General features: G+C 50.2%; 1 protein-coding gene across 1 annotated transcript; it reads left to right on the top strand.

The window, feature by feature from the left end:
- The first annotated feature begins 6396 nt into the window (after positions 1-6396).
- Positions 6397-11344, top strand: LOC143831058 (protein S100-A7-like). Its single transcript, XM_077324214.1, has 3 exons — positions 6397-6551; positions 7497-7715; positions 11044-11344. The coding sequence occupies exons 2-3, from the start codon at positions 7506-7508 to the stop codon at positions 11206-11208; spliced, it is 375 nt and encodes a 124-aa protein (XP_077180329.1). The 5' UTR covers positions 6397-6551; positions 7497-7505; the 3' UTR covers positions 11209-11344.
- Positions 11345-12247: the final 903 nt, after the last annotated feature.

Here is a 12247-nt window from a genome sequence, read left to right as displayed (position 1 = left end):
GGCCCCACAGCCACCCATGACGTGATCCAGGATAGTGTTTTTTCAAAGTCAACTCGGGCAAGGTTCACCACCATAAACCTCTCCAGCAGTTGCCTAAGGAGATGACTCAGTTTGGAGAAGATCACATGTCCATGTTGGATCAGGTCAATGGCCCATCCAGTCCAATGGTTACTTCCCAAGCACAAAGAAGACAGAGCACCCCTGCCCCACTCATAATAAAATTAGAGAAGCTGTGATGGATGAGGCCAATGATCCACCCAGTTCAATGTGTCAAACAGTGGCCAAACCCAGGTGATATCAGGAGGTCCACCAGAGGGGGGCAGAACTCCAGAAGCCCTCACTGAAGCAACAAGAAGACAGAGCACCCCTGCCCCACTCATAATAAAATTAGAGAAGCTGTGATGGATGAGGCCAATGGTCCACCCAGTTCAACGTGTCAAACAGTGGCCAAACCCAGGTGATATCAGGAGGTCCACCAGAGGGGGGCAGAACTCCAGAAGCCCTCCCTGAAGCAACAAGAAGACAGAGCACCTCTGCCCCACTCATAATAAAATTAGAGAACCTGTGATGGATCAGGCCAATGGCTAATCCAGTCCAACACGCCTTCTCAAACAGTGGCAAAATCCAAGCCGCTCACCCTGTCATGACCTCTGTGAAAGGGTCGTTCAACCCCCCAAGGGGTCCCGACCCCCAGGTTGAGAACCACTGCCTTAGAGGGATATAATGTCACTTTGGTCTTTCCTTTCTTGACTGCACCCTATGTTTAAGAGTACACCACGAAAAAAAGGACGGTTCAGAATGAGTACAACAACAGAAAAAAGAACCGTTCCTAGGCTACAATAAACAATTTCACAATGAGTGCAACAAACATGTCTAATCTTTTAATTTGAACAACTAAAACGGCCTCTAGATTATGACCGTTTTCAAGCCAGTTTTCATCAGTGGTTGTTTTTTGTTTGCTAATGAAGTCCTTCAATAGGATCAATTCTTCTTGGCTGGATTTAAATAATATATATGTGGCCTTTGGCTCCCAGGTACGGGAGTCTGACTTCATTAGCGAACAAAAAACAATCCCTGATGTCATAGTCCCATTGTATATGGCACTGGTCAGACCACACCTGGAGTACTGTCTGCAGTTCTGGAGGCCTCACTTCAAGAAGGACGTAGATAAAATTGAAAGGGTACAGAGGAGAGCGACGAAGATGATCTGGGGCCAAGGGACCAAGCCCTATGAAGATAGGTTGAGGGACTTGGGAATGTTCAGCCCAGAGAAAAGGAGGTTGAGAGGGGACATGATTGCCCTCTTTAAGTATTTGAAAGGTTGTCACTTGGAGGAGGGCCGGATGCTGTTTCCGTTGGCTGCAGAGGAGAGGACACGCAGTAATGGGTTTAAACTACAAGTACAACGATATAGGCTAGATATCAGGACAAAAATGTTCACAGTCAGAGTAGTTCAGCAGTGGAATAGGCTGCCTAAGGAGGTGGTGAGCTCCCCCTCACTGGCAGTCTTCAAGCAAAGGTTGGATACACACTTTTCTTGGATGCTTTAGGATGCTTAGGGCTGATCCTGCGTTGAGCAGGGGGTTGGACTAGATGGCCTGCATGGCCCCTTCCAACTCTATGATTCTATGATGAAAACTGACTTGAAAATGGTCATAATCTAGAGGCCGTTTTGGTTGTTCAAATAAAGAGATTAGACATGTTTGTTGCACTCATTGTGAAATTGTTTACTGTAGCCTAGGATAGCTTCTTTTTTTCTGTTGTCGCACCCCATGTTTGGCATAACAGCCACCCAAAATGTGGTCTGGGATCGGGTTTTGCAAAACCAACCAGGGCAAGGTTTACGGCTGCAAATCGCTCCACAGGTTGCCTAAGGAGACGAGTCAGTTTCGAGAAGATCCAAGTCTGCCGTTGAGGGCCCTCCATAGACCGAGGAAGCCGAACCCAGTGGGTGACTCCCTACTGGTGTCTGTCTCCTTCCTGAATCGGCATTTCTACAGCGTTACTCCTAGACTGGATTGTGTCCTGACATCCATACCCACTTGTCTCCCCCGCACATTCATGCTAAGAATACCTTCACAGTCATGAGATGCCAGTGAGCGAATTACTCAAGAGTCGCTGTCATGATTTTATGCTCGCCACCCTGGGGGATTTCCCTCCAGTTTTTCCCAATCACAATCCTGTTTTCCGATCAAGGACACTAGGTGCATAAGCAAATCTCTCGGGAACAAGACACACCTTTCTCTTGACTGCAGAAATAATGGATGCAATTAATTTGATTTCCTTATTTTTTTATTTTATTTTACAAACTGCCATGTTGCATCATCACTCCCAGATGTCTTTGTGGCCTTATAGAGAGCCAGCTTGGTGCCATGGTTAAGAGCTCTAGTGGTTAGGAGTGCGGACTTCTAATCTGGCAAACTGGGTTTGATTCCACGCTCCCCCACATGTAGCCAGCTGGGTGACCTTGGGCTTGCCACGGCACGGATAAGGCTGTTCTGACCGAGCAGTGATATCAGGGCTCTCTCAGCCTCACCCACCTTACACGGTGTCTGTTGTGGGGAGAGGAAGGCAAGGCAAATGGAAGCCGCTTTGAGCGTCCTTTGGGTAGGGAAAAGCGGCATATAAGAACCAACTCTTCTTCTTCAGTAACATCAGGGCTCTCTCAGCTCCACCTCCCTCACAGGGGGTTTGTTGTGGGGAGAGGAAAGGGAAGACAAATTTAAGCCGCTTTGAGCCTCCTTTGGGTAGAGAAAAACAGCATATAAGAACCAACTCTTTTACTTCTTCATTGTTCTCAAGAACAGTTTGATTCCTCACTCCTCCTCCAGATGCATCCAGCTGGGTGACCTTGGGCTTGTCACTGCCCTGATAGTGCTATTTTAGGATGCTTTAGGATGCTTAGGGCTAATCCTGCGTTGAGCAGGGGGTTGGACTAGATGGCCTGTATGGCCCCTTCCAACTCTATGATTCTATGATTCTATGATTTTCACATAACAGTCCTGTCAGAGCTCTCTCGGCCTCACCTAACTCGCAGGGTGTCTGTGATGCCATTGTATGTCACTTTGAGATTCCTTTTTTGGGTAGTAAAAATTGGAGTATAAAAAAGTTCCTATTTTAAACATCTGAATTCCATTTGTAGCCACGCTAAGGGTGCTTAAATTGATGTTCATCACAGAACAGGAAAGGGGAAAAAGGGGGAGGGGATAGAAAATACAATTTGCATTCAATTAAATAGAAACCACCCTGACCTGGATAGGCCAGGCTAGCTATATCTCTCCTGATTTTTGAAGACAGCCAGGGTTGGCCCTGATCAGTATTTGGATGGGAGGCCACCAAGGAATATGAGGATCATAATGTGAAGGCAGGTGATGAAAAACCACCTCTGAATCTCTGTTGCCTTAGTTGTGGTCACTTGAAGGCAAAAATATATTATAGCTTTGGAAAAGGTGTGCAAAATGGCACCTGAGATGACTAAACAGAGAAATAGGTTCTTGGTGCCTGGGGGAAGACAGTGGGAGAGCTTCTGAAGTTCTGGCCTCACTGATGAACCTCCTGGTGGCCCCTTGGCTTTGGCCACTGTGTGACACGGAGGTTTGATTGGATGGGCCACTGGCCTGATCCAACATGGCTTCTCTTATGTTCTTATTGTAAACCCAGATCTGTGACTAGATGTCAAAAAGATTAGATGTCCCCAGCATCTCCAGTAAAAAAACAACAACAACCAGGTAGGAGGTGACGTGAAGGTGGCTACCAGTCTGATGGATCAAAGGTCAGATTCAGCATACGGCAGGTTAAATACGTGATCCATTTGGCATCTGATAATAGCAGAGCTGTGGCCACCAGCTGCAGTTTCCGAATTGATTTTGAGAGGAGACCAATGTACAGTGCCTAACTGTAGTCTAGTCTCAATGTCAGCATAATCAGAAGCTGGTGACGTGAACATTTCAACATTTCAACCACAAGCCATTGTGCTGCCGATCTGTTCTCCCTCCTCCCCATTCTCCTACAAAAGAACCTCAAAGGGAGACTGGGGGTTGTGGGTTTTCCAGGCTGTGTGGGCGTGGTCTGGTCTTTTTCGTCCCTGTGGCTGGCTTCTTCAAAGGTAGGCCACGGCAAGATTGATATCTCTCTGTGCCAAAGTTCCCATCTTGTCAGCCAATTCCCCACTGCAGGGCACTCCGCTCTGTGGGTATGAATCTGCTGGTGGTCCCAGGCCCATGACCATGACCAGCCTGGTGGAATGAACTCCCGGAAGAGCCAGTTTGGTGTAGTGGTTAGGAGTGCGGACTTCTAATGTGGCATGCCAGGTTCGATTCTGCGCTCCCCCACGTGCAACCAGCTGGGTGACCTTGGGCTCGCCACGGCACTGATAAAACTGTTCTGACTGAGCAGTAATATCAGGGCTCTCTCAGCCTCACCCACCTCTCAGGGTGTCTGTTGTGGGGAGAGGAAAGGGAAGGCGACTGTAAGCCACTTTGAGCCTCCTTTGGGTAGGGAAAAGCGACATATAAGAACCAGCTCTTCTTCTTCTTCTTCTTCTTCTTCTTCTTCTTCTTCTTCTTCTTCTTCTTCTTCTTCTTCTTCTTCTTCTTCTTCTTCGGGCCCGGACAGAGTTATCAGCTTTCCTCAGGGCCTGTAAGACGGAGCTCTTCCGCCTGGCATATGGTTGAGGCCAAGTTGAGGTCCCAGATTTACCATCAGGGGACGCCCTAGAGCTGGCGAGATCAGTTCCCCCGCTCCTAAGGAAAGAGCTCCGGACAGTTAGCTGGACAGGGGTGGGGGGAGGAGATGAGGGGTTAACTCCAATCAATAGCCATCTTTAATGTGTTTTAATGTGCTGGGGATTTTAAGGGTTCTGTGTTTTTGCCATAAACCACCGTGAGTCTTTGAGAGCGGCAGCATAAAGAATAAATAAATAAAGGTAAAGGTATCCTCAGTGCAAGCACCGAGTCATGTCTGACCCTTGGGGTGACGCCCTCCAGCGTTTTCATGGCAGAATCAATACGGGGTGGTTTGCCAGTGCCTTCCCCAGTCATGACCGTTTACCCCCCAGCAAGCTGGGGACTCATTTTACCGACCTCGGAAGGATGGAAGGCTGAGTCAACCTCGAGCCGGCTGCTGGGATTGAACTCCCAGCCTCATAGGCAGAGCTTTCAGACTGCATGTCAGCCACAAGATCCTCAGTAATAAATAAATAGATACAAATAAATATCCTACCTCTGGCCATAGTTACTGGTGAAACGCCAGGGACAAAAATGACCAGACCACCATCACAGCCCAGAAAACTCACAACAAGTTGACTCAGGGCGTGAAGATCGACAATCAATGCTGTGAATGCTGGCAGTGAATGCTGGCAAGGGCTCCTGGGAATTGTAGTCCATGGACATCTGGAGGGCCGCAGTTTGATTACCCCTGTAGTAGAGGATATGGTTTATTACGCGGAGATTCTCTTTTGCCTTTTGGAGAAGAGAAATATGTGCCTTCCTACCATTCCAAAGTTTAGGTGGGGTTAAACTAAGAATGAGAGAGCCTCTTGTGGCGCAGAGAAGGCATCAGAAATGTTGTCTGAAAGCTCTGCCCATGAGGCCGGGAGTTCAATCCCAGCAGCCGGCTCAAGATTGACTCAGCCTTCCATCCTTCCGAGGTCGGTAAAATGAGTACCCAGCTTGCTGGGGGGTAAACGGTAATGACTGGGGAAGGCACTGGCAAACCACCCCGTATTGAGTCTGCCATGAAAACGCTGGAGGGCGTCACCCCAAGGGTCAGACATGACTCGGTGCTTGCACAGGGGATACCATTACCTAAACTAAGAATGGGGTTTGGCCCTTCTGGAGGATCTATTGAGGGCTCCTAGATATATCTACAATTGGAAGGCAGTAAATGTGCGGAAAACGGGCAATTTTTGTATTGCCGTAGTTACTGATGAAACCTCCGGGGCTAAAAGGACCCGACCCACAGCCACCCAGCATGGAAAACAGGCAGCCGACTGGCCAGGAAAACCTTTGACAATTCATTCAAAGGGAGAATCCAGCGTGAAATGGCCGTCTGAGAACTCATTCCCAAGTTCAGCTCTCTTTCTTCCCATCGGTTTGTCAGCTCAGCTATGTTTATGCGCTGCCTCCTGCAGGCCTGGAAGGGGAACGCAGCGCTTCTCCAGAGGGAGTCACTGGGCCGCGATGCTGCATTCGCCACATTGCAAAAGAGTCACCCTCTAATCAAAGAAAACAACCCTCGCGTGCATAATTGCTTTAGCCGCTGCAGCCCATCCCTGCCGAAATCTGGGAGGAAGATGTGGCCATGCCGGGGATGTGTGTGGTCACGCTTTCCTGGAATTGCACCAGGAAGGATGCATATGCATCATCCAAGCAGGAACCAAAGCCCTGGCTGCCTGCCAGTAAACGACTCCCTGTCAGGCAGCAACCTGAATTGTGTCATCATTGTCACATCTGGTGAAACCCAGTTTGGGGGAGGTATATAAACGGGATGGAGCGCCTCTCCCCATCAGAAGAACTGCCTGGATCCTTCACTGTCCTCGCCTGTTAAGCCTGGTGAGTGTTTTCCCCCCTTCTCTAAACCACAACTCGGAATGGAGCGGATTTCACTGTCCTGGGACTTGAGGAAAGGGAAGCCTGAAAGGGTGACATGATAGGGGCTATATATAAAAATGTGCGGGGAGGAGGGAGTTGACAAAGAGAGCGCGCCTTACTTCTCTCAAAAGCCTGGAACTTGAGGTTCATCCAAGGAAGCGGATGGGCAGTAGGTTCCAGAAGGGCAACAGGAAATACCACTTTACGTCGCGGGTGATAAAAAAGGCGGGATTCGCTGCGAGGGGCTGTGTTGTGATGGCCACGGGGATAAACAGTTTTAAAAGGGGATTAGACAGATTTGCGGAAGATCCATCAGGGGCTACTAGGCAGGATGGCAGAGGGGGACCTCCAGATTCAGTGGCACTGAGACTGAATCCCAGAGCCAGGAGGCAACGTCAGAGGAAGGCCTTGGCTTATCTGCCTTTCCCCAGGATGAAGCTGTGGCCTTGGGGGGGGGAAAGGGGGGTGGCGGCAAAGGCGTCGTCTCGGGGAAAGGAGCAAGCCTGCCACGTTAGAGATGTGGCAGGCCCGCTCCTTTCCCTGAGACGAACCCGGGCCTTGGGGTGGAGGGGATGGGGAAGAAAGGCTTCCCGGGAGGAAGCTGGGCCCTCGGGGGGAGGGCCTCCTATGCCCAGCCGCCTGACTGCTGTAGCCCACTGTATTGGGCCTACAGTGGGCCTTAAATCTAATAGTAATAGTAATAGTAATAGTAATAGTAATAGTAATAGTAATAGTAATAGTAATAGTAATAGTAATAGTAATAGTAATAGTAATAGTAATAGTAATAGTAATAGTAATAGTAATAGTAATAGTAATAGTAATAATAATGAAAGGAAGAAGAGAGAAAGAGAGAGAGGAGATGATGATTATGATGATGAGGAATGCCTTCTGTTTTGTCCCTTTCAGATCCCAACCATGTCTTCCCTGCATAAGCAATCTCCCGAACCCCAAGGGCTCTGCGGCACAGGGGACTGCATGCCCGTCTGCACCCTGGAGAAGGCGCTGAAGCACATTGTGGAAACCTATCACCACTATGCGCCCAGAGAGGGCAAGGACGACTTCCTGAGCCTGAAAGATCTGACAGAGCTCCTCAAGTGCCAGGCCCCGACTTTCCTTGCCGCCTGCGTGAGTGAAGCGGGCGGATGGGAGGGAGCTGGTTGGATGTGGGCGGGGACCTCATTTAGGGACGACCCCCACCGGAACACGTGACACGGCCTTAGGCGGAATCCCCCTCCCGGTCCATCGAGGTCAGAATGGCCGATTCAGCTTGGCGGTAGCTCTTGGGCGGAGGCTGCAGCCCTGGCCCCATCCTGGCGGAATATGCTGCCGGCGGAGATCTGGGCCCTGACGGAACTACCGAAGTTCCGCTGGGCCTGCGAAACGGCGCTCTTCCACCAACTTGAGGCTTCGCCGATGCTGTTTCCTTCCCCTATGGCAACCTGGCAGCCCCACTGGCGTTCACTTTGGGCCTGTCTCTCCTGCTCTCCCGGAATATAGCCCCCCTGAGCATACCAGCATAGATGGCCTAATGAAGAAAGGGGAACGTTCAGCCTGGAGACAAGGAGGCTAGAAGGGGACAGGATGGCCCTCTTGGAGTATCTGAATGTATCACATGGAGGGCAGGGAGGGGTTCCTGTTGGTAGCAGAGGAGAGGACCCACAGAAATGGGTTTATACTATTGTTATTATTAGAATAATGGAATCATAGAGTTGGAAGGGGCCCCCTGGGTCATCTAGTCCAGCCCCCTGCACTATGGAGGACACTCACAACCTTATCGCTCATCCCTCTAGACTCTCCAAATCTCCACGGTTTTCCCATCCCGGATCTGCCTATCCTGCCTGCTTTCTGACTGATTTCTAAGAGAGACGCTGGGGGTCGAACGAGGGATCTTCAGCTTGCCAAAGCAGAGTCACAGCCCCTACCTGAGTTTTTGGAATAAGCCACCCCTAAATTCTCATCTTCTCTCAGTAGGGTTGTGAATTCTTGGTTACGATGTTTCTGGAGAGATGGAGATGAAGCATGGGGTAGGGTGGGGTGGCTTGAGATGGGGCTTGTTTAAGGTAAAGGTAAAGGTATCCCCTGTGCAAGCACTGGGTCATGTCTGACCCTTGGGGTGATGCCCTCCAGCGTTTTCATGGCAGACTCAATACGGGGTGGCCTTGCCAGTGCCTTCCCCAGTCATTACCGTTTACCCCCCAGCAAGCTGGGTACTCATTTCATCGACCTCGGAAGGATGGAAGGCTGAGTCAACCTTGAGCCGGCTGCTGGGATTGAACTCCCAACCTCATGGGCAGACAGCTTCAGACAGCATATCGCTGCCTTACCACTCTGCGCCACAAGAGGCTCTGGGGCTTCTTTAGCATACAATTAAAACCAGAAGGGTAAACAAATCCAAATTAGCCTTGTAATGCTACATTTCAATATATAGCATGCCTGTAATAAAATACAGGTGCCTGTGTTTATTAATCATAATCATTACTGGGGTTTTGTACCCCACTTTTCTCTAACTGAAGGAGTTTCAAAGCGGCTCACACTCACCTTCCCTTCTTCTCCCATAACAAACACCCTGTGAGGGCGGTGAGGCTAAGAGAGCTCTGAGAGAACTGGGACTGGCCCAGGATCACCCAACAGGCCTCACGTGTCCCAAACTGGCTCACAATCGCCTTCCCTTCCCCTCCCGCAACAGATACCCTGTGAGGGAGGTGAGGCTGAGAGAGCTCTGAGAGAACTGGGACTGGCCAAGGTCACCCTGCTGGCTGCATGTGGAGGAGGAATGCGGGGAATCAAACCTGGTTCTCCAGATTTGAGGATGACACTGTTAACCACTATGCCAAACACAGGCTCAAAGGATAGCTTGCAGGATTCTAAGAACCTCTTGGATGCGGCCTTGGGGCGAATCTAGCAGGGCTACCTTGAGATATGGAGGAGAAGGGAAAAGACTGGATTCCCTCCCTGAGAGACAGGTTCTTGTTCCTGCTTGTTCGCTTCCGCCCTGTTTCCCAAGGATTGTTTGGCTAATTTCTTGGAAATCGCAGCATCTGAATGAGGAGCTCTTCTTGGTGGTTATGTTGAGGATGAAGTAAGAGAAGGCAGCCCAGGTGGGAGGAAGAGAAGCTAACTGCTGGCTCTATTGCAGGAATCTCCCTTCTCAGGTGCCCTCGTTTAAAGAATAGAGAGGGCTGTGAGATCTCTTCCTCCTTAAGGGCAGCCGGGGGGGGGGGGCTATAACTAATGTGTGGGGAGGCCAGTCCCCAGTTGTGGGCAGGAGATCCCCCAGTTTGGTGCCTCTCCTCCTGTTTCAGGACTATCAGGAATCCGAATTCCCTGCCTCCCCCCCCCCAACAGGTGAGAATCCAGAAAGAAACACTATGAGCCTATGTCACCTGGACATGATACAGACAGGGGTTGATGCTATTTTGGGGGTCAAAACTCTAAGCGAAGAAGCTAATTCTACCATAGAGTTGGGCCAAAAAACCAGTGTCAACCCCGATGTCCCTGACGTACTTATGTCACTTCTGGGTGACGTATGTACATTGTTTTTCTTTCCGGATGCTTCCCTCCCCTCCCTCGCTCACTGGTCTGTGAGACCCTGGCGACCCTTTCAACGTGCGTTAAATCGAAATCAAGGTTCAGCACAGAATCAGCTAACCAGCAATTTCAAGGAGCAAAAGGGGGTGTGAGGCCCCCTTGGAAGGTGGAATCTTTGGCCTTATGCGCCATTGAACTCTTTCCACTCCTCAAACTTGGAGTAGTGGTTGAGAGGCAGCCAGCTGGGTGACCTTGGGCTAGTCACAGTCCTGATAGAGCTGCTCTTACAAGGCAGTTCTCTTTGAGCTCTCTCAGCCTCATCTCCCTCACAGGGTGTCTGTTGTGGGGAGAGGAAGGGAAGGTGATTGTAAACCACCTTGAGACTCCTTCAGGTAGTGAAAAGCAGGGTATAAAAAACAACTCTTCTTCTTCTTCTTCTTCTTCTCCTCCTCCTCTTCTTCCTCCTCTCCTCCTCCTCTCCTCCTCCTCCTCCTCCTCCTCCTCTTCTTCTTCTTCTTCTTCTTCTTCTTCTTCTTCTTCTTCTTCTTCTTCTTCTTCTTCTTCTTCTTCCTCTTCTTCTCCTCCTCCTCCTCCTCCTCTTCTTCTTCTTCTTCTTCTTCTTCTTCTTCTTCTTCTTCCTCCTCTCCTCCTCCTCTCCTCCTCCTCCTCCTCTTCTTCTCCTTCTCCTTCTCCTTCTCCTTCTCCTTCTCCTTCTTCTCCTCCTCCTCCTCCTCCTCCTTCTCCTTCTCCTCCTCCTCCTCCTCCTCCTCCTCCTCCTCCTCCTCCTCCTCCTCCTCCTTCTTCCCTCGAGCTCCATCCCCCTAAAACCTCCAGGCACTTCCCAATCTGGAGTCAGCAACTCCATCCCCACTGGGGATTTCGCCGATCCACTTATTTTGGTTTTGTCTCTCCCTTCTCCCTGCAGAATCGTAGCAACCCCAACTACATCCCTCAGCTTTTCAAGCAGGCCGACATCAACGGTGACAGGAACCTGACCTTTGAGGAGAGCATCAGGGTTTTTGCTCTGCTGGCCGATGACGCCCACCGCATCAGTCACAACGAAGACAGGTGTGGCCCGGACAAGGACTGAGCTGGCTCCCCTCCAAAGACAGAGGCTTTGGTGTTACCAACGTTTGCAGATCTTCTCCTTCGAGGGGCGGCATTCTCCAGAGAGACCGAGTCTAATAATACACTGACTTGACGGAAATAAACTCTTTGAGAGCATCGCTCTTTGGTCTGTGTCCATTTCTTCCAAGTTCCTTTTATCCTGGGGAGTCTTTGGCAGAAGGGGCACAGCTGAGGGTTGAAGGGCTCCAAGCCGGACACTAAAATCACCTGCAGGGCTTTTAGCTAGCTTCCATTATAGTGCAATGCTGCCAGTTTAAAGTACTGGGAGCTGTCGAGAAGAAGAGTTGGATTTTATACCCTGCTTTTCTCTACCCGGAGGAGTCTCAAAGCGGCTTACTATCACCTTCCCTTTCCTCTCCCCACAATGGACACCCTGTGAGGGAGGTGGGGCTGAGAGAGCTCAGAGAGAACTGCTTTGTAAGAGCAGCTCTGTCAGGACTGGGATTTGCCCAAGGTTACCCAGCTGGCCTACAATTACCTTCCCTTCCTCTCCCCACAACAGATACCCTGTGAGGGAGGTGAGGCTGAGAGAGCCCTGAGATTACTGAAGAATAAGAAGAGTTGGTTCTTATATGCCGCTTTTCTCTACCCAAAGGAGGCTCAAAGCGGGTTACAGTTGCCTTCCCTTCCCTCTCCCCACAACAGACACCCTGTGAGGGAGGTGGGGCTGAGAGAGCCCTGAGATTACTGAAGAAGAAGAAGAGTTGGTTCTTATATGCCGCTTTTCTCTACCCAAAGGAGGCTCAAAGCGGGTTACAGTCGCCTTCCCTTCCTCTCCCCACAACAGACACCCTGTGAGGTGGGTGAGGCTGAGAGAGCCCTGAGATTACTGAAGAAGAAGAAGAGTTGGTTCTTATATGCCACTTTTCTCTACCCAGAGGAGTCTCCAAGCGGGTTACAATCACCTTCCCTTCCTCTCCCCACAACAGACACCCTGTGAGGGAGGTGGGGCTGAGAGAGCTCAAAGAGAACTGCTTTGTAAGAGCAGCTCTGTCAGGACT

This window comes from Paroedura picta, chromosome 1 (genome assembly GCF_049243985.1).
Source record: "Paroedura picta isolate Pp20150507F chromosome 1, Ppicta_v3.0, whole genome shotgun sequence".
NCBI classification, from domain to species: Eukaryota; Metazoa; Chordata; class Lepidosauria; order Squamata; family Gekkonidae; genus Paroedura; species Paroedura picta.
Note: the sequence above shows the minus strand (reverse complement) of the source record. Positions and strands in the feature narration are given on the sequence as shown.